Source organism: Ornithorhynchus anatinus, chromosome 17, assembly GCF_004115215.2.
Source record: "Ornithorhynchus anatinus isolate Pmale09 chromosome 17, mOrnAna1.pri.v4, whole genome shotgun sequence".
NCBI lineage: Eukaryota > Metazoa > Chordata > Mammalia > Monotremata > Ornithorhynchidae > Ornithorhynchus > Ornithorhynchus anatinus.
The window spans coordinates 12,445,965-12,464,654 of record NC_041744.1 but is presented as its reverse complement, the minus strand read 5'-3'; the positions used below and the strand labels follow the sequence as shown (position 1 = coordinate 12,464,654).

The 18,690-nt window shown below is 39.3% G+C and overlaps 1 protein-coding gene across 1 annotated transcript in view; it reads right to left on the bottom strand.

Annotated features, from left to right (window-relative positions):
• Window positions 1-539: 539 nt before the first annotated feature.
• The window catches only part of MED13 (mediator complex subunit 13), a 91,421-nt gene continuing 73,270 nt past the window's right edge, over window positions 540-18,690 (bottom strand). Inside the window, exons 18-30 of the mRNA XM_001509857.6 lie at window positions 18,203-18,426; window positions 15,917-16,106; window positions 14,467-14,923; window positions 13,677-13,893; window positions 12,577-12,768; window positions 12,161-12,384; window positions 10,925-11,067; window positions 9,824-9,982; window positions 8,758-8,943; window positions 7,840-7,988; window positions 6,848-7,021; window positions 5,162-5,262; window positions 540-4,751 (exon numbers count right to left, since the gene is read on the bottom strand). Of these exons, the coding sequence (XP_001509907.3) occupies window positions 4,619-4,751; window positions 5,162-5,262; window positions 6,848-7,021; window positions 7,840-7,988; window positions 8,758-8,943; window positions 9,824-9,982; window positions 10,925-11,067; window positions 12,161-12,384; window positions 12,577-12,768; window positions 13,677-13,893; window positions 14,467-14,923; window positions 15,917-16,106; window positions 18,203-18,426 (2,549 nt within the window). The 3' untranslated portion in view covers window positions 540-4,618. The remainder of the gene's footprint in view (window positions 4,752-5,161; window positions 5,263-6,847; window positions 7,022-7,839; window positions 7,989-8,757; window positions 8,944-9,823; window positions 9,983-10,924; window positions 11,068-12,160; window positions 12,385-12,576; window positions 12,769-13,676; window positions 13,894-14,466; window positions 14,924-15,916; window positions 16,107-18,202; window positions 18,427-18,690) is intronic.

The following is an 18,690-nucleotide window of genomic DNA, read 5'->3' as shown; positions in this document are numbered from 1 at the left end:
TCGTTAATCAAAAAAAAAATCACGGCAACTACCTCACTGACAGGAAAGAATTTCAACTGTCATTTATTCATCTCAAAAAATCTGCAGTCCAAAAAAAGATTGCTTCTGGTAAAATTGATATTTTATTATGAGCTGTAATTCAGAAACATTCCTTTTTCTCATGCCTCGCCATACTGATGCAGCGTTACAAAAAAAGAATGGAAGCTTTCTGTCGTGTAAGAAAAAATTAAACGACGGGAATCATGCACTTAGACAAGAAGTTTGCATCTGCCTTTTTCAAAGGGAGTATTTTAGGAAAATCATCAGTCTCAAAGGATTATATTTGTGTGTATTTACATGTACAGGCCCACACAGAGTGTATATACACATGGTTTAAAACTAATATCAATCAGAGGTGAACGTTGCTTCGTTAGAATTCGAGTTAGGCTCTAGGATGCTTCTCATTTACACGAAGACACGTGAGGAGCATAGCTGCTTTTGAATACATTTTATGCACACACTGGAGATGGAAGTATTGTCAATAGAATGAGACACCACAATGAAGGCTTCATGAATAATTTATTCCATTTGAAGTTTTTTTTTTTAAAAAGTATAAACCTTTTTTCATTTCCTCAATCACAATTTGTACAACTCAGTGTTTATGGCATTCGGCAGCAATAGTGTTTGTTCCTTATTTTCTCTTTTTGTAATGTTAATAACAAACATTTGGACCATATTAAATATCACTGCTAAATAAGACCGTAAAGTCTCCCCTTATTAGTATACCCAGCTATTTTGAGAGGGTCTGATGCTGACATGTCCAGTAATGATGTTACCATTTGCAATTTAAACCCAGTAATATTAAGGTCCTCAAATTCAGTTTAATTAAAAGCTAAAGCTAATTTACACACTCTATTTTGTGGCATGAACCTGAGGAACATCTTGGGCCCCAAATCCAATTCAGCTAAAAATGAAATTATTTTCCACCCAAAGAGCAAATTCAAAATTCAAATCCCCTTAATCTGATCCATAATTTTGGGCTCTTATCCTAAGTAAAACAAAAAGGCTAATTATTCACCTCATTTTTCTCGCGTTTGCCAATACAAAATATAAATCAAGAGCACTTTCATTAGAGGAAACCCAGACCAAAGCATTATCTTTTTAAAACATTAAGTGTAATAATAGATTGATATGCGATGCCATAGATGGTTGTGTAGCAAATTATATGATGCAACAGCATTTGAAACTTCCTTTTAATCTATTCAATTTGAACATTTTTAAATAATGAAACATAGTATTTTGATATTACAGTATTAACATAGTGCTTGATTAAAGATCTGCAAATCTTTGTAGTAACACATTAAGTTAAAAAATTACCTTAGAAGGTAAATATGAAGACGAAAGGAGAATATTTTAATACAGTAATCTGTGCCATACTGACAGTTGAGTACGAATACAGTGGAGGATATCTGTAGTAGTAAAGAACTTAATTTTAGTGGTTTCAGAAAAGTTTAGAAAGATTTAAAAATTACAGCTACTTTAAAATTTAAGGATTACATATAAGTACACTTGGTGGCCATCTGGCCAAACAATAAGGTGTACAGGAATTTATTCATACAGTGTTAATTCACAGTCCTGAAAACTGAATGGCTTGCATAAGAAAAGTATGGCTAGATGTTTTTGAATGGCTGGAAGCAGATCTTTTGAAACTACCACTTTAAATGCCAAAATACTAAACTTCCAACCCCGTTTCCCAAATGAATAACTGCACAGAGAACAGGTAAGAGCCTGGAATCGACTGCCAATTCAAGCTGTCAACAATCTATTAGTACAAACTATAATATTTAACTTGCACAATGTAAAAACTGCCCTTACTTGCCTCTGAGGGTTGTTGGTAAATCAGTACAATAAATTAGTCAATTCCACCCTAAGAGTGGAATGTTAATCACTATCAAGAAAACAGATTCAACAGGTAGGAAATGTTTGATTTAAAAGTAATCCAAATAGGGAAGCTTGCTCCTTTGACGCTGGTGATTTTAATGTGTCCATTGCCTGCAATGGATATTAATTATGCCAGGCATCAGTAAGTACAAAAGGCTTAATTTATTTATTTTTCTTTCTGAAATGGGTCTCCTGACCTTTTCTAGTGGCTATTAAATTATATTTAGTTGAGTTTCTCTTGACACGTGGGAAAAATCAATACTAACCAGCAAGTTTTACGCATATGGAGAATAAAGCCACATAAATGGAGGTGTACACTATGTTTCTGAATCTCCACATTAAAGAAGCTGGCTCCCTTATGGCTACAAGTAGAAAAATCACTGCCAGAGTTTAAAACTTTATTATATCTAGTTTCAAGTTTGAGGTGTGTTTATCTTGGGTTAGTAATTTCGACAATGGAAATTAAATCGCTTTGTTAAAAAAAAAGTGTCTGCTTAATTTAAAATAAACCGGTACTCTGAAACTTCCAGATTCACGTCTCTTCTCTCAAATCTCAGCCAAATTTTTTAAAAAGCTATAGAAAATAGCATGCCAACTGAATCTGCAATGAGCTAGCATAATTTAAAAATTAATGCAGGGATCTGATCTCTTAGCTTTAGTATCAAAGAATGCTGACCGCCTGATTGCACTATTATTCTGAAGAAATGACTGAAAACCTTTGTCACCAATTGTACATTTTCTTTATACAAAAAACAAGAATTGCTAATATTTTTATATACACAATTCAAAGAAGTTATATTGTTCATAAGAAAGTGATATTTCAGGTAAATATTTTGTATATACAAAACATGAGTTTCAGCCAAAAAAAAAAAAAAATACTGAATTAAGAGTTTTGTAAGTACAAGTGATTTTGTCCTTGTAGAGGATTAACAGTGAGTGCACATACAGGAATTTTTCCAGATTGTTTTTGAGAAACAATAGGTAAGCTAGGTGGCTTCTTGTGTAATGGGGTGACCCTGGTGGGAGGCTAATTTGAACTCTCATGTGAACACCACTGAAGAAGAGATTTTTTAATTTAGGAGTGAAGGCTTCTTGAGGGCAACAATACGGTTGTAACGTACGGCCAGAAGGGGTGGGGGGAAGCGAGTAATGTTGAGTTAAGGAAGGGGTGGAAACCCCTCAGATAGAAAATCCCTTCTTTAGGGAGGTGAGAACCTCCTTGCCATATGAATTAACTTAATTTGAACTGTGTGGTGGAAAATCGTTTTGTGGTGGCTGGGACCGCCACCTCCAAAACCAAGAAAATTAAATAAATTAAAATAGGCAAAAGGAATCAAGTCTAAAAAGTTCGGGGAAATGTTTCTCTCTAGAGGAATAGAGTATGAATACCAGAATTCACTGAGAATCTATTTACACCACAGTTTGATTGCACACACACACACACAAACACACCCTTTCACCCATATACACACACACACGCACTTTCTCTCTCTCTCTCTCACACCCACACATCCACCTCTTATTCCAAGATTGACTTTCTTAAAAATTGTTTGTAAAATGGCTAAAGCTGGGCTAAAATCTCACCTTTTCAAGAGACCCTGGATACAACTTCATCATCTTTTACCCTTGGTGGTTAAAAGCCAGCGATGTCAAACATCAACTGTGTCCAAATATTAACAATTTTGTGGCAAATATTTCTTGCCAGACTTTCTTTACACGGGAAAAGCCCTGAAAAATTAGTCACAGCCCTAAACCATAGTACAAAATGTAAGAGTTTTTTCATTTTATTCTCACTACAAGTTAAACCACCTAACAATATCACTTATATATTGCCATCATGTTACTCTGTAAAGGTGTGATATAAAATGCTGTAAGACCCGGTACCTTTTCAATTTATAAACACAGTGAACTTCATTACTGTACATGTACTCTGCAACTACAGCTTAGCTGTAAATCCTCCACACACAATGGTATGGACATTAACTCCCACCCTGCATCCCTCCCTCCCTCCCCCAAAATCTATCCCCATTAAACTGTACATCAAGACAATACAAATTTACTGTCCCACCCACCCCCTTACAAAAAAATAATACTCTAAAAGCAACCCTACTGCAACTTTTAATTAAGACGATTACATATATTTTAGACCAATTGCTTTAAAGCAAGAAGGCAGTATAAACCTTCTAGGAAAATTTTTATAAAAGAGGTTAAGAAATATAAGACAATTTATACATTTAAAAACTTACAATAAATAAGAGATGCAGGCATTTTTGAATACTAGGTACTATAATCCAATACAAGAACATCTTGGTGTTCTGAAGCCATAAGTTGAACTCACTGTTCCTCATGTTTCTTCTCCATGCTTCGAATATTCATTTAACATGACTGGGTACTATGGCTCATTACTTTTCACAAATACTGTGACTGGAAAAAAAAGGTTAATTTCTCTACTAAAATGTTATAATACATTTTGTATTATCAATCTTCATTATCCTAAAGAGTTCTTTAGAGTCAATGAAAAGAGAGCAGGGTTACATCCTCTTCCCCCCAGGTCAAACAATATTTGTTAAAGTAACAAGAATTATACCCCATCACAAATTGACTAGCACTGAGAAGATTATAATGTAGTCCTGCAGTGAACTTAATATCCCTTTTCCTTTTTTTTGTTTGTTTCTTGCACAGTTCAGTCAGATGAAGATCACAGCATATTCATGATAAAGTTATACAACTGATTCAGCACCACAAAATGAATCGGGAGACATGACCGTCTGTCCTGGGTTGCGGGGTCACAGGTTAGCCAGGAGAGTGCATTGTACTGTTCCAAAACAAACCTGGAAAGTGAGAAAAAACAGACGGCTTCAAACAAGTTTTTAGGAATGGATGGTTGTTAGATACAAACCTTGCAGGATTTTCAAAATTTATATAAGAGTTGAGGTTATTTTCTATATAATATATATACATATTAAAAAAAAAAAGCAAGATTGCCTTCGGGTATCCTAAAGCAAAGCTAGAAGGACTGTGTTTTATCTGCCTAATAAAACTATAATTATGTCCAGAAGTAACCTCCTGTTTAGGAAACTCTATTTTCCTAAACCAGAAATTGGAGGGAAGTAAGGGGAGAATTACAAAAACACCCTTCCAGCTTCCAACAGAAAACTGTGCTCTCCCAAGTGCTAAGAACAGTGCTCTGCACATGAAAAGCATTCAATAAATACCGCTGACTAATTAAGAAAGCCTGTACCTGAGGACATCTGAAGTCTGATTTGAGTCAAGTGGGTGGGAGTGTTTACTGTGAAGCAGCTCGTCTGATTGCACTGAAGGCACATGGAGGTGCAAAGAGGCCTAGAAGATAAAATGAAATGAAGAAATTCAATTAAAAGGAGAAAAATAATACAATCGCCTTGCTTAGATGAACCACTGGGAAAAGTCAGTTTGCTTTAATATCATACTATAAATGAGCTTCCCCTTATGGGCAGGGTGGTCATGTAAAATTTAAGATGTATAGGATTCTCAAACCTTCCTCACCTACCCAAATCCTTGGGGCTTTATGCTCCCACATTCCAGAACTACTAGCCGGCTTGAGAAGACTGCAGATTGCCATTTTGTAGTGCTAGATTATCAAGATTTTTGGTACCAAATGGACTGGAATGATTACATTTTAAGAAGATATTTGAGAATTTCTATACTATTTTTTTCTGCTCTACCAGGAGCAGAGTTGCAATCGCTGCTACCAAACAACTGTCCAAGCATTAGTGGCTGACAGAAAATTATCATTTCATCACAAGATCTGGAGCACTCCACTAAACTACATACTTATTATCTAAATAATGTACATAGAAAAATGGCAGCATTAATATGGGCGATCTTCCTTGAACATAACAGGTGACCACTGTTTAACTTTACAAAAGTTCATTCATTAATTTTTAGTGCAGTGCTTTAGTTGGGAATGGTAATTCTGGCTAGTGCCATCTAGGATTTAACTTGGAAATGAATCCACATGATGGCAGGTAAGAGAATACATCTCAGCCCTCTGGTGAAATTTGTAGGAAAGTCTCAGTCAATGCTTACAACAATGAAATTCTGTGGCAGACTGGTGGACAGTAGTGCCCCAGGGTTCTACAAAGGTATCATTACCCTGAGACTAAGTTGGTTAACAAAACAGATCCCATGTTTCTACTGCATAAACCAAAGCCCAAGATACTGCTGCACAGTATCTGCCCACCAACCTACCACTGGAAACCATTTAGTGATATCAGGAGATCAACGGGACTACTGAATATTAGTGTCAGCAAAGGCATCTGTATCTAGTACCTGATCCAACTCACTCCTAGACTAGAATCCTTTCTAATCCTTGACTTGGTTCTTTGTTCCTCTAGGGGCCCAAAAAGTGGGGAGGAAAAAAGAAGAGTAAAAGTGATTGAGGTGATTGGATTTTCTTTTTTTGGTGGGTTGTAAAATACAGTACTGCTTCCTATTACTGTTATGTAACTCAGATATTAAACTAGAAGTTCTTTTGAAGCCTTAAATAGGAAAATATGGCCCCTTGAACAATACAGCAGCGAAGAGTAAAGCCTGGCAGTCAACAAAATGGCAATTTATACCCAAAGCTTAAAGATTTAATATTTTGGAAGAGCAGTGTCCAAGTATCTTCAAAATACCATGACCAAGACACAGTAGAACTCAATAAATACCACTGACTGGCTGATGGATTGAAATGAGTCCTGATTTCCAGAAACGAAGCTCTCAGATATTTAACCCTCACCACACTGACATTTTAAAATTGAGTTTAAGAATTTGACATAAAAATCACCAGAACTTTCCAGAAGTCTTAAATTGCTAACTTTTAAATACCATACATTTATCATTTATTTAATCTTGGAGGACACAGTCAGTATTCTATAAACAGCAGTTCTGGAAATTGCAGTACCTTAAGAAAGAGGGGACACTGATGTTGTGCTTGAGGACACGCTGACCAAAACCAGTCAGGCAATGGACCTGCTTTGGCAGTTGATACAAAATAACCAAGGGCCAATGGTTGCTGAAGAATATTTGTTACTTCATCATGAGATTCTGTTGAAAGCAGCCGATCTGTTCCCTGACCCTGCGAATCAAATCACAAGTAAATTCACTGCTGGGAAAATTTACAATTTATCTAGTCATGTGTGTGAATAGATATACACAAGTAGTTACTTTTCAATTCGCAGTAAAAATCAAGGCATTTAGCTAATATCCCTGCTAAAAATTATGGATGAAATCAAGTTTCAGCTCTAACAATGATGGTTCAACTGTGTGTGGTGGGCCATAGTTCAATTTTAAAGGTTGCTTTGAGAAGTTGACCAGGAAGCCTTGCAAGGAATACTGGCTTCTATGAGTCCACCTAAGCACAGCCCTTAGTTTAGCCTGCTTGAGGGTGGGGAGAAAGACGATTCTGTTTCTGGCACTCAAATTGGCTGTGATACCCAAATACAATGCATGCGTCATATTCTGCACATGCACAGAATCCACATGCCCACCACGGATTTATAAATCCTAAGAGAGGACCAGGAACAACTGGATTAGTCCAAGGAATTGTACGCAAAACTCCAACCACAAAATCAAGTCAGGCCCAGCCAAAAGAAGCTCAGTGCCGTCCCACAGTGAAACGGCAAAACGTGTCACCGATCTTACTGCTGAGCTTAACAGATCCAAAAATGCTCACCGACCCCAGCTGATCCCAATACTGTTCACAACTATGGAAACATTTTAACTGTATGGGGGAGGGGCAAATTGTCTAACTGCTTTTTCATTGCTTGTGATGTTGCCCAGGTGTCCAGAGGAGAAAATGAGTCCTAGGGCAACCAACATAATATGTACTGAAGAAGCTAAAGATAAAATTATCTGCAATGTTAAATGACAAATCTAACTTAACGGAATAGTTACCTTGCTAGCGTCACCTCCATGGGGAAAATGGGACCCTGGAGAATGTACAGGTGAACCAGTTGGGGATGCAGGAAGGATATTAATAATGTCAGGGTCAAGGTCCTCTCCTGTGTCTAATAAATCAAAGATGCCCATCCCATCTGCTCCATCTTCATAAATAAAAAGAAAAGGCACATGATTAAAGAAATATTTCTGAAGCTCCAGTAAAGAAATTTCGACAGCTGCTAAAATATATCCATGCATATAAAAAGTACAAATATATATGCATATATATAAAACATATATGATATATAAAATGGTATTTGTTAAATGCTTACTATGTGTCAGGCACTGTTCTAAGCGCTGGGGTAGACACAAACTAATCAGGTTGAACACAGTCCCTAACCCACATGGGACTCAATCTTCATCCCCATTTTACAGATGAGGTAACTGAGGCACAAGCAAATGAAGTGACTTGCCCAAGGTCACAGAGCAGACAAGTGGCAGAGCTGGGATTAGAACCCAGGTCCTTCTGAGCCCCAGGCCTGTGCTCTGTCCACTAGGCCAGGAGAGTTCACTAAACCTCCTGTTCAAGTTGAGCGTTACACAGAAAATACATATAAGTCTATATCTAAGAAATGGAAAATATACATTTGGGAAGAGAACAGTATAAACACATACTGTTGGTGACAGATATACCCAGTTTCTTTTCAGTGCTAAACATAAGGTGAAACGGTCTGAACCTCAAAACCTGAAGAACTTCTAGAACACCATAAGAATATGCAAACAATAATAAACCATCACCCCAAAACCTGTCAGAAGACTGTCAAAAAGCTTTCCTACTGGCCCTTCGAGCAGAGAGATTGAGGAGACATTTCTTCTCCCTAGCCTTATTTCACACCCAGAGACGTGACCGTGACTGGCTGAAGGTTCGCCTACCATTGTTCGTATTGAAGGCCAGGTCCAAATTTTCAGTGGTGTACGTTGCTGAAGCTACTTGCACAGAAGCAGAAGTCGGAAACACAAGTATATGGGTGCATGATGTGTCTTGTGGGGTATTTAGCTGAGATGTCTGCATGTTAAGAGTAGTGCTGCGACCAAATACAGAACCTGTTGACACAGAATCTGAAGGAAAAAAAACAAAAACCTCACCGTTACTCCTTCTACGTACATCAATCAAAATAATCATAAATGCTATGGGGATAAGGGAGGGGTGAATAAAGGTAGCAAATCCAAGTAAATGGGTGACACAGAAGGAGTGGGAGAAGAGGAAATGAGGGCATAGCTGGGGAAGGCTTCTTGGAGGAGGGGTGTTTTTAAAAGGGCACCTAAGGTGAGGAGAGGGATCATCCGTAGGATGTGAAGAGAGGAGTTCCAGGCCAAAGGCAGGTTGTGGGTAAAGGGCTGGCAGCGAGACAGATGACACTGAGCTACAGTGAGAAGACTGGCGTCAGATGAACGAAGAGTGCTCAGAGAGGTAAGGTAGGAGGGGACAAGGTGAATGAGTACTTTAAAGCCAATGGTAAAGAGTTTCTGTTTGAAGGAGTTTCTTGAAATAATGCCCAGAAAGAGGGGAGAGTCCAGGAAGGAGCAGAGGAAATTTTAGGGAGACCACACCTGATGGTTTTAATGTAGACATAAAAATTGGTAATGTCTGAAAATTTCACTTCACAGTGCCAGAAGGTTTTTTTTTTTTATGGTATTTGTTAAGCGCTTACTATGTGCCAGGCACTGCTGTAAACCCAGGGGCAGATTCAGGGAAATCAGTTCAAATACAGTCCCTGTCCCACATGGGGCTCACAGTCTTAACTCCCATTATACAGATGAGGGACCCGAGGCATAGAGAAGTTAAGTGACTTGCCCAAGATCCCAGAGCAGACAAGTGGCGGGTCTGGGATTAGAACCCAGGTCCTTCTGGCTCCCAGGTCTGTACGTTATCCACTATGCCACAGAGGTATTACTACTCTAAAGAAGTTGGAAACGCGAAAAATTAGAGGCTTCTAACCTGGCATAATTACAAAAGATCCTTGGGGCTCCATTGCAACAAGGCAAGCACTGAGGATGCTGGGAGAGTCGGCAGCAGATATACCACACATTCTACACATATCTTTTAATCTCTTACTGAGAGACTGCAGATTCCGGCGACTCAGCAGACAGCTCCAATCTGGGGATATTAAGAACAAGGATTTAATTTTTACACGTTTACAAGTACCATTATTCATAACCAGGGTATTACACTAAAACTATCAAATTTACACTTCGGGAACATCTCTAAGTGAATCGATCCACTGTCCTAGCCAACTGGGATCTAAAGGAGACTGGGAGCCCAGCAAAAAACTTGTAATGGCCGCCTTGACCCCTTTTCCCCTTCCCTCTTTGCTACAGTTCTCGTGTAAGGAATGGTGGGGGTTGGGAGGGAACGCTGAATAAATGGTTATTGCTTTGCTAAAAATAAACTTAAAAATTAAACATAGGTTGGCAGACAAGTTCCCTGCGCACACCAAGCCTACAGTCTAGGGGGAAATCTAGGGGCATATATATACATGTATGTGCATATATATATATATATACACACAGAGCTGTATATAAATTTTATATAGAGATGAACATATATAATTTATAGTAAGTAATTTAAAGGTACGTATAATGCTTCTCAAAGGTTGTACCCACCACGCACATGAACATGGATTCCTAGACCCAGGGAGCAACATTCTGCAGATAATGACTATCAGCAGCACTGCAAATCTTACCCACAGTACTCTACTCTCTGGCCTGGGTCACTGGGCCTTCCACTGGGATCCCAAGGCAAAAAAATGTGGGAATTACTGGTCTACAAGATGGTCTGCTTCTGTACAATATCAAGTTCATTCTAACAGAAACCACTGGATTTACTAGTAGTGTGTGTGTGCGTGTGTATATATGTACAGATGTATCATTTCAAAAATGAAAATGAAACAGGTCTCTATAAAGATAATTTATACAAGTTTCATTTTCACTTTTCAAGTTAGTTCTTACAACCACCACTTCATAAAATGACAACTAAAACTCAGATTCAGAAATTTATATCGAACAAGAAATGATGTACAGGGAAAGCATGAAAATCTACCTTTTAATTCACCGTGACCTATCCTTCCTAGGCGCCCAATTACAACTCTCCATGGTAAAGAACTCATCTGAACCAGTCCCAAGCACCATTCCCAGAGTTTCTGGAGACCGAGTCTACGAGCGGAACCTTTTTTCCGACGAGCTCTACAAATGAGGAAAAAGATGAACTTGAAGGCAGAAAATAGAGACTTTGTTCATTTGGGGGTTCTGTAGTGATCTGAGAAGTGGAGAGGTAAAGACATTCATCTTTTCTGCGCTTGATTTCAACCAATAAAGCTTCAGAAACATTAAGTCATTTGAGTTTCATTACAGAGAGAGTAAGAATAGGAAGAGAAGTTAAGTACATCAGTCTTAACATGCAAGTTTAACATGGGTGGAATTGCAAATACCCACCCTACCACTCAAAAAAAAAAAATGTAGCATGTAAATGTTCCTGCTTCGATTCAGGCCTTTTTCTCTTATCTGTCGCTCAAGCACCATGCTCAGTTACATGCTAAGGGAGGACATGATAAGCACACAGGTACTCAAATGCCATAAGAAGAGATCAATGATCAAACACCTAAGAAGTAGATTAGTGCTGTTATTTTTGTTGCCGCGTTTTTAAATTAAAAACAAACAAAAAAAACCCCCCAAAGAACAAACTGATGTTCCAGCCCTTTGCTATACTCTCATCTTCATACTCCCATTTTCTTCTCTTCCCCCATACAATAGTCAGATTTAGACCTGCAGGTTTTATGCAGGGGGAGTAGGAATTGCTTGTAACATTAATTGTGCAGAACAACATTTCTATGAAAAAGCTTCTGAATTAAAGAGAGGAATCTGAGCAGTGCCTTATGTTGTGATGGGAGAAGAAAAAGGAATTTGTGTTTACTATTTCCTCTTTAGAGATACTCAGCAACACATTTTTACGTAGTTGCTCCAAGAGAGGTCTAATTTGAACCAGAAAGCAAAACTGATTTGGCCACATATGGAAAGTTAGACAAATTTGAGTATTTAATTGGAGATAAGACGCTCTACTTAGAGTTAAGAAAATTTTACCTAAAGAAATATTTATTCCCCAAGTTCATAAGGATGCCCTGCAGACTCTCTTGAGCCACAGAAACTGTAACATTACCACTGGTAGAGGAATCCATTAGTGACAATCTGTCACGCAAGCTACTTTTGACTAAAACATTTCTTCTTAGAGAAGGTATGAAACTTAAGATTGGTATAGCTCCATACTTATTGAAAGCATTACCTGTTTGGTACATCAATATTAATAATGCAAGTTTCCAATAATTCTCCATAGAGATCGGTGCACGAAGCAAGGAGCCATCTCTGATCATGAGACAAACAGTAACCCACAAAAAGAACATTGTATTTCTGGCCAGCTTCACCAAATGTTTCTCCCAATTCTGTCTGCTTGTCTTTCACAGGAGCCAGGATAAAAGGAGGAGTATAAAGCCGAATACACTCTGGCCTCTGAAAAACAGAAAAATCTAAGATATTAAAATATAACCATAACACTCAAAATTTAAGAGCTTCTACATGACCAAAAGGAGGTAATGACGTAAAGAGGATTTATGCTTGCAATATCGTGTAAGTTTAAAAATACCCTCCTCCCCTTCTACACACCAAATTGCCTATATTCTTGTATTCCAGAAAAATACTCACATCAGAACTCTTAAGAGCAGTTTCCATTGCTAAGCCTGGGCCAAAACCAGTCAGTGTTTTCACGTTGGTTGATGTTGGAAGTGGTCTCCGACACTGGGTAAAGGCTGAAAATGCCAGGGACTTCAAATGCTGGGTATAAATCTGCCTATCTTCATGCTTCACAGGTTGTAACAAATACTGACAGGGGACAATCTAGAAATTACGAACAGAACAAATGTTGAACCGTAAGTGATGAGGAGATGGGTGGTGGGTTGCAATGTATGGCTATGAATTTTGTTTGAAAAATTACACCACCTCACTCCTTGCTTTCCACAACGCATGACATCCAAAATGGCTGTAGTGGAAGTAATAGCATTTCCTGGGCACCCACTGCATACAACGCACAGGACTAAGCCTGGATAATTCTTCAGGATTTAAGCAGCACTTAATAGTTATGAAATCAGGGAAATACGATTAGGTACTTGCCCTGGACTCCAAAACACTAGCAGTGGTGAGTTGTTTTACCAGTTCCTCTCAGCCCAACGAATGAGGTGCACTTTTCACTAAAATCACCCGTTCTGCAAATCCACTAAGAGCAGGAAAAAATTAGAGCTCCCAGGAGTTAAGTTCTCTCGATTACGCACCGCCAGACTTTCAACCACCAATTTCCTTTGACCTTATTGCTCAGAGGGCGGAGCTGAGTGGTTGGGAAAGTGGGGTGAAAACCTATGTGGCCAGAAGACTTTACTTTCCCGGTCAAATAAATTATTTTCCATTTTTTATTAAATTATATCAATATAACTTTTAGACATTCTAGGACTACTGAACTGAGCTACTTTAACACACTTACGAAAAAAAGCAACCTGGCAGAATTGCTAGTGGACTATGACTGTTGCACTGCCTCTTGTGCACTGAATAGCTCATGAAACACTTCGGTCAATATTGAAGTTATTTTCTCCTATTGGAAGCTATTGGTTCTACCTCGGAATAGCGATCAACAAATTGGTGCTGCAAGATATTTTAAATGCAAAAAAACTTCCAAACAGCAGTTCAAAAACCTGTTCGGGACAGCTTTTACCAGTCAAAAAACAAAACAAATAGCTTTCCCACATTGTTCTTACCTGAACAGAAACTGTACTCTTGATATTAGAAGGAAGGGTTTGTACCATTTCCAAAAAGCAACGTAGTAGACCCAGCGTCCATATATTAGAGTTAGTGCTCTCATCTTTATTTTCGTACGTGAAAGGATCAATTATATAAACTACAATTGCAGGTGGATACGTGATTGCATGTGAATCACCATCTGTGGGGACTCCCACCTTATCCCGATCCATAGTGCTGAAATTTGAAGAGCAAAGTTATTTTTGAAAAGTCAGTTTCCTATTAATATAATCACCACAGTAGAGTCAACCCTCCACGTATCCCTAGGGGGTTCTTATAATCGATTTCCAATGTCTCACCACCCGCCAACCTACTTTCCTTCTGAATTGGCGGTCGCTCGGTTGGCAAGTCTCTCTCCAGATTCCACTAACGACTGACTTTCCCTTCTCCTATTCTGCCCCAAGAGCCTCAGGCCCACCTCCCTTCCACTGACCAGATGGGCACTAGCTCTCCCTTGAAACTGAGTTATTCGTAGACTAATGAAAAGGCAGAATCCGTGGACAGAAGCACCACGGCATTTTCTACCCCAAAAGGAATGGAGGAAAACGCCTTGGTGTGCTGCTGGAATCGTTCTGGTAATTTAAAACGCTGGCAGATTTTCCTGCCCAAAATTGAGCTTCCAAGGGAAAAGCAAAAGCAAAACCCAGTCCTACGGTGATTCAAATACTGATCGGTTCTCATTATCGAGTGAGGGGGAAGAATAATGAGACTGCTCATGTAATGGCTTCTGCCAAGTATTCTGCTTATTACCTTTCTGACACTTCGGAATGTGGCTGAGCAGGAACAGCTGAGGACTCTCCGGATATCCCAGTCGTTTGTAGAGTTGGTGGCTGCTGACCCAGCTGGCCATTCTGAACCGTGGGAGCTTGGGCGGACATAGAACCGGCAGTATTACTGGTTATATTGCCGAAGGGTGGAAACGAAGGTGGTTTACTGGGGATCCCACCACTCAGATTGGTGGATGAGGATGAAGTGGTGGTGGTGGTCATGGTGGAACTGGTTGGAGCAGCTGCAGAGGATATGGCATTGCTTGACGCCACTGTCATGGTGTTGCTGGTTGTAGTTGCTGGGGTGGATGATGGAGTGTTGGAATTCCCAGAATTACTTGCCACCGGGGGTGGGGTGGGCACAGGCTGACTTGCTGGGGGAATTAAATTTGGCTGGGAGAGTAAAGAGCTGTCCAAAGGCTGGGAAGCAAGATACGGTCCTAAAACAATAGGAGAACACACTTCTTTAGGTCAAATGATCAGATCCAGCACTTAGTACGGTGCCTGGCACACAGAAAGCGCTTAACAGATATTATTATTATTATCATTATTATTATAGGACTGTTTGTTTATGCAACAGCAGGCAATTCTGGTAAAGTCCTTCTTGGGAACAGCTCAAAATCTTTTTATGTGTAGTACAGAAGAGACTGCTGGTCATACTTTGGTCTTTCCTGTCACCCACCCAGATCTATCAATCAGTTTTACTGAGTGCTTACTTTGTGCAGAGGAATGTGCTAAGCCCTTGAGAGAGTACAACAAAGTTGGAAGGCAAGATCCCTGCCCTCCAGAAGCTTACAATCTAGTGACCTTTAATCACTTTCAAACATGAAGTGTCACTAGAGTTTATAATCTTTGCAGTAGATAAGGATTTTAAGCTTGAAAGCTATCCCCTATTTCAAAACATTCATGGCTCTAGAGAATTAAATAAATTATCTGGAATGAAACAATTTTCCTCCAGTATTCAGAGTTAAAGCAGATTTTATTGTAAAGAGGTTTTTAAAAACTGTGGTTTGCTGATATTTATTAAACAAACCTGAAAATGAAAAAAAAAACTACTTCTTTACACAAAAAGAACATGATCAAATTTTTGGAAGTGTAGATCGTGGAGTAACTATAAAACTTGCAGGTATTCCAAAGGCTACTACTCATTTCCCCTTAATCTGAATTTGTCTACTGCACTATTTTCCCCTCAAAATCCTGGAATGAATTCTGGCTACTTCAACAATCTACGGCTAATGAAGAAACAACTTGGGAAATAGAATCAATTGTTGTGTGACCATAACCAATCATTTTATCCCTGCTTCTTGAAAGGTTATCAACTTAAAATCCTGTAAGCTTTTCAAATCCAGTTAGTAGAACTACATATGAAACATTTTGAGCTTTCTGATTTAAATCCCAATTTCCACAAATGCAATAAAGATCAAATTCAGTACCAAGATCATATCTGCAGACTTGTGCATACAGCTTGAGTTTAGAAAATGCTTCAGTGTTGCTATCAGCTGCCTGAGAAAACCATTCTGTGACCAACTTCTCTGAGAGTTTCTTTGAAGCGGTAGATCCAACTCTCATGATCCCATCAGATAATAGTCGAGAAATGGGTCTGTGTTGACCTAATCGACAGGACTATATGCAAAATTTAAAAAAAAAAGTTTAAAAGTCAGTGAATTCAGGATTTTACATATGCTGAATGCTCTACACACAATAGAGTGGAAAAATGATTGCATTTCACATAGCATGAAGTACTTAAAGTGTGACTGGAAGACAAAATAATTCATACTTCAGTTCTCATATGTTCACTAACATGCACAGCACGGTTTGGGATACAGACTAAAGATTAAGAATTTTTAAGTCATATTATAGGATTATATCCTTTGACGGCCCCAAAAAATCTACAACATTAATGGGTGGACATCAAAATAAAGTCTTCCCTTATTTTCATCATTTTTACATCGCATTTTAAAGTGAACATGCTATCAATTCAATGAATGAAGGGGGAAAAAAAATTCTAGGACCTAACATGGAATCATCTTCAGAGTCTGGGCATATGATCAACAGTTAAGAGGTACACAATTAATTTGTACATGCGGTCACTTGGATTAAAATGGTGTGGGAAATGTGAATGTACCCCTCTCTATACAAACCATTCTGTAACTTGGGAGATCAGTGAGCAGGGCATACCTTCGCCCAATCTGAATTTTGAAACACAGAGGCAATTTGGAAACAAATGGCTAGGCTCCAGAGTTGTATCGGTTTTCTTTATCTACACTTTGTGAATTTTCAGGATCAAAAATATTTGAAAAAACATTTTCCCTCAATTTATTGTCAGGGGTGGAAGAGTCTCCAGGGACCAGAAAGGTCACAGTTCAAACCCCCGCAAGAAATTTTTTCTTTTTACTGGTTTTACCATTTCCCCTACTGGTGGACCTAGGCAGCCTCAACTGGGGCCTCCCTGATTGTCACCAAGAGGTCTGATTCCACTTGTCTCACTTACAGAATTCCTGCGGCTGAGGCAGGACAGAGTACTGGGAGCTGATGGAGAGGAAGCTGCGGGAGAATTTCTGGCTTTGCTCTCCCCTAGAGAGGTCTCTCATGATCAACCTCCAGCTTTTTCTCTCATCACCCTCATCAAAGGCTACAACAAGGCTATGCTTTGCCCTCAAGAAACTCAGCATGCTGCCTGACCCTCCAAGTGGTTAGCTGCGGATGGAAGCCAGAGTCTCCACATAAAAACCATATTTTCCCATATGCGCCCACTCGGACCACCACACACAAACAACAAGGTAAAGGCTCCCTTTCCCCCTTGCTTCCCATCGATGTGTTCTCCCCACTCCCCATTTACTCAGCTACATACAGATTCCATTATCTTTCCCATCCCATATTTGGGAACTGTCAGGTGCATTCTCCCCTACACATTAGTCCTGGGACACATATATACACCAGAGGAGGTCAGAATAGAAGATAAACAATAGAAGGAGAAGGGTTCAGAGAGAGGACCTCGAGAGAATGACAGATAGGGAGGAAGGTAAAATAAGTGAGTACCAGAAATATTCTCATTATCTCATCTGAGCAAAAATATGGACATTTTTGGCTAGTGCTTTCTGAAAGTAAGGGCCATAACATGGCCCAAATGCTAGCGGCTTGTTCTGTCTTCAGGATTGGCCTCAAAAGCCCATTCTGTTTTCCAAGGAAGAAGGAAAACCTTGGAGGAGGGAGATACTCCCAGACCCTGGTCTCTTTTCTGGCTCCAAAGAAAGAGTCCCTTTTCAGAGGGTGTTGGGATCACAGAGTGGGAGGGGGGTGTCATAAGGTCAAAGGGAAGGAACATGCTATGTAGAGGTGCTGAGAGGCCCTATAATTAGAAAGGATCTCCACCCCTCCACCCCACTAGGAATAAAGGGAGGCCCCACAAGATAGAAGCCGCCACGAGGGGAAGGAAACCCCACCAGCTCTGTGATTTTCATACTATTTTCTCTGTCCACACATAACATCAAAGACCCCGTCGGTCTTACTGGATCCACCAACAAAAGCCGCAACTGGTAAACACAGAAATGATGAATGGCAGGCCTCAGGGGAAACAAACCTCCAGTGCTTAACTTCAAGCCATTGAACCTTTATACCAAAGGGCATCCTGCTGGGAAACTTAACCAAAATGGCTTTCCAGTACAAAGACATCTTGGACGCATCCAATTATCCTGCAGACAATAAATCAAACACCGTACCTCATATATTGCAGTCAGATCTCTAAAAAAGCTTTTGGCTCCATTCAGAAGGGCCTCATTCTCTGGACACAGAACAACGTAAGCAATGTCTCTTTGAGATCCATAGGGTTCCAGCATCAGCCTCTCCCAATATGGCAGGGCAAATGGAGAGAGCACCAGAAAATCATAATCATACCCCAACAAAAATGTGGGGATTGGCAGTGGTTCTGGGGATTCATCAGTTCCTAAACAAGGAGAGTTACATTGTATAATGCATTAGGGAAGAAAAACAAAACGCAAAACAAGCAGGATAAATTGACAGCTTTTAGCAAACACGGTTTCACACATAATACAGCAATGTGCAAAATATAGGGCAAAAGTTAAATTTACTGTTATTAACAATGTCAAAAATCAACTAAAAAAACAAGCCTCTATCCCTCCCTAATTCAATGAGAATATTAATAAACACATTATTGGAGGAGACTACTTTTGGCAACAATGATTATGTC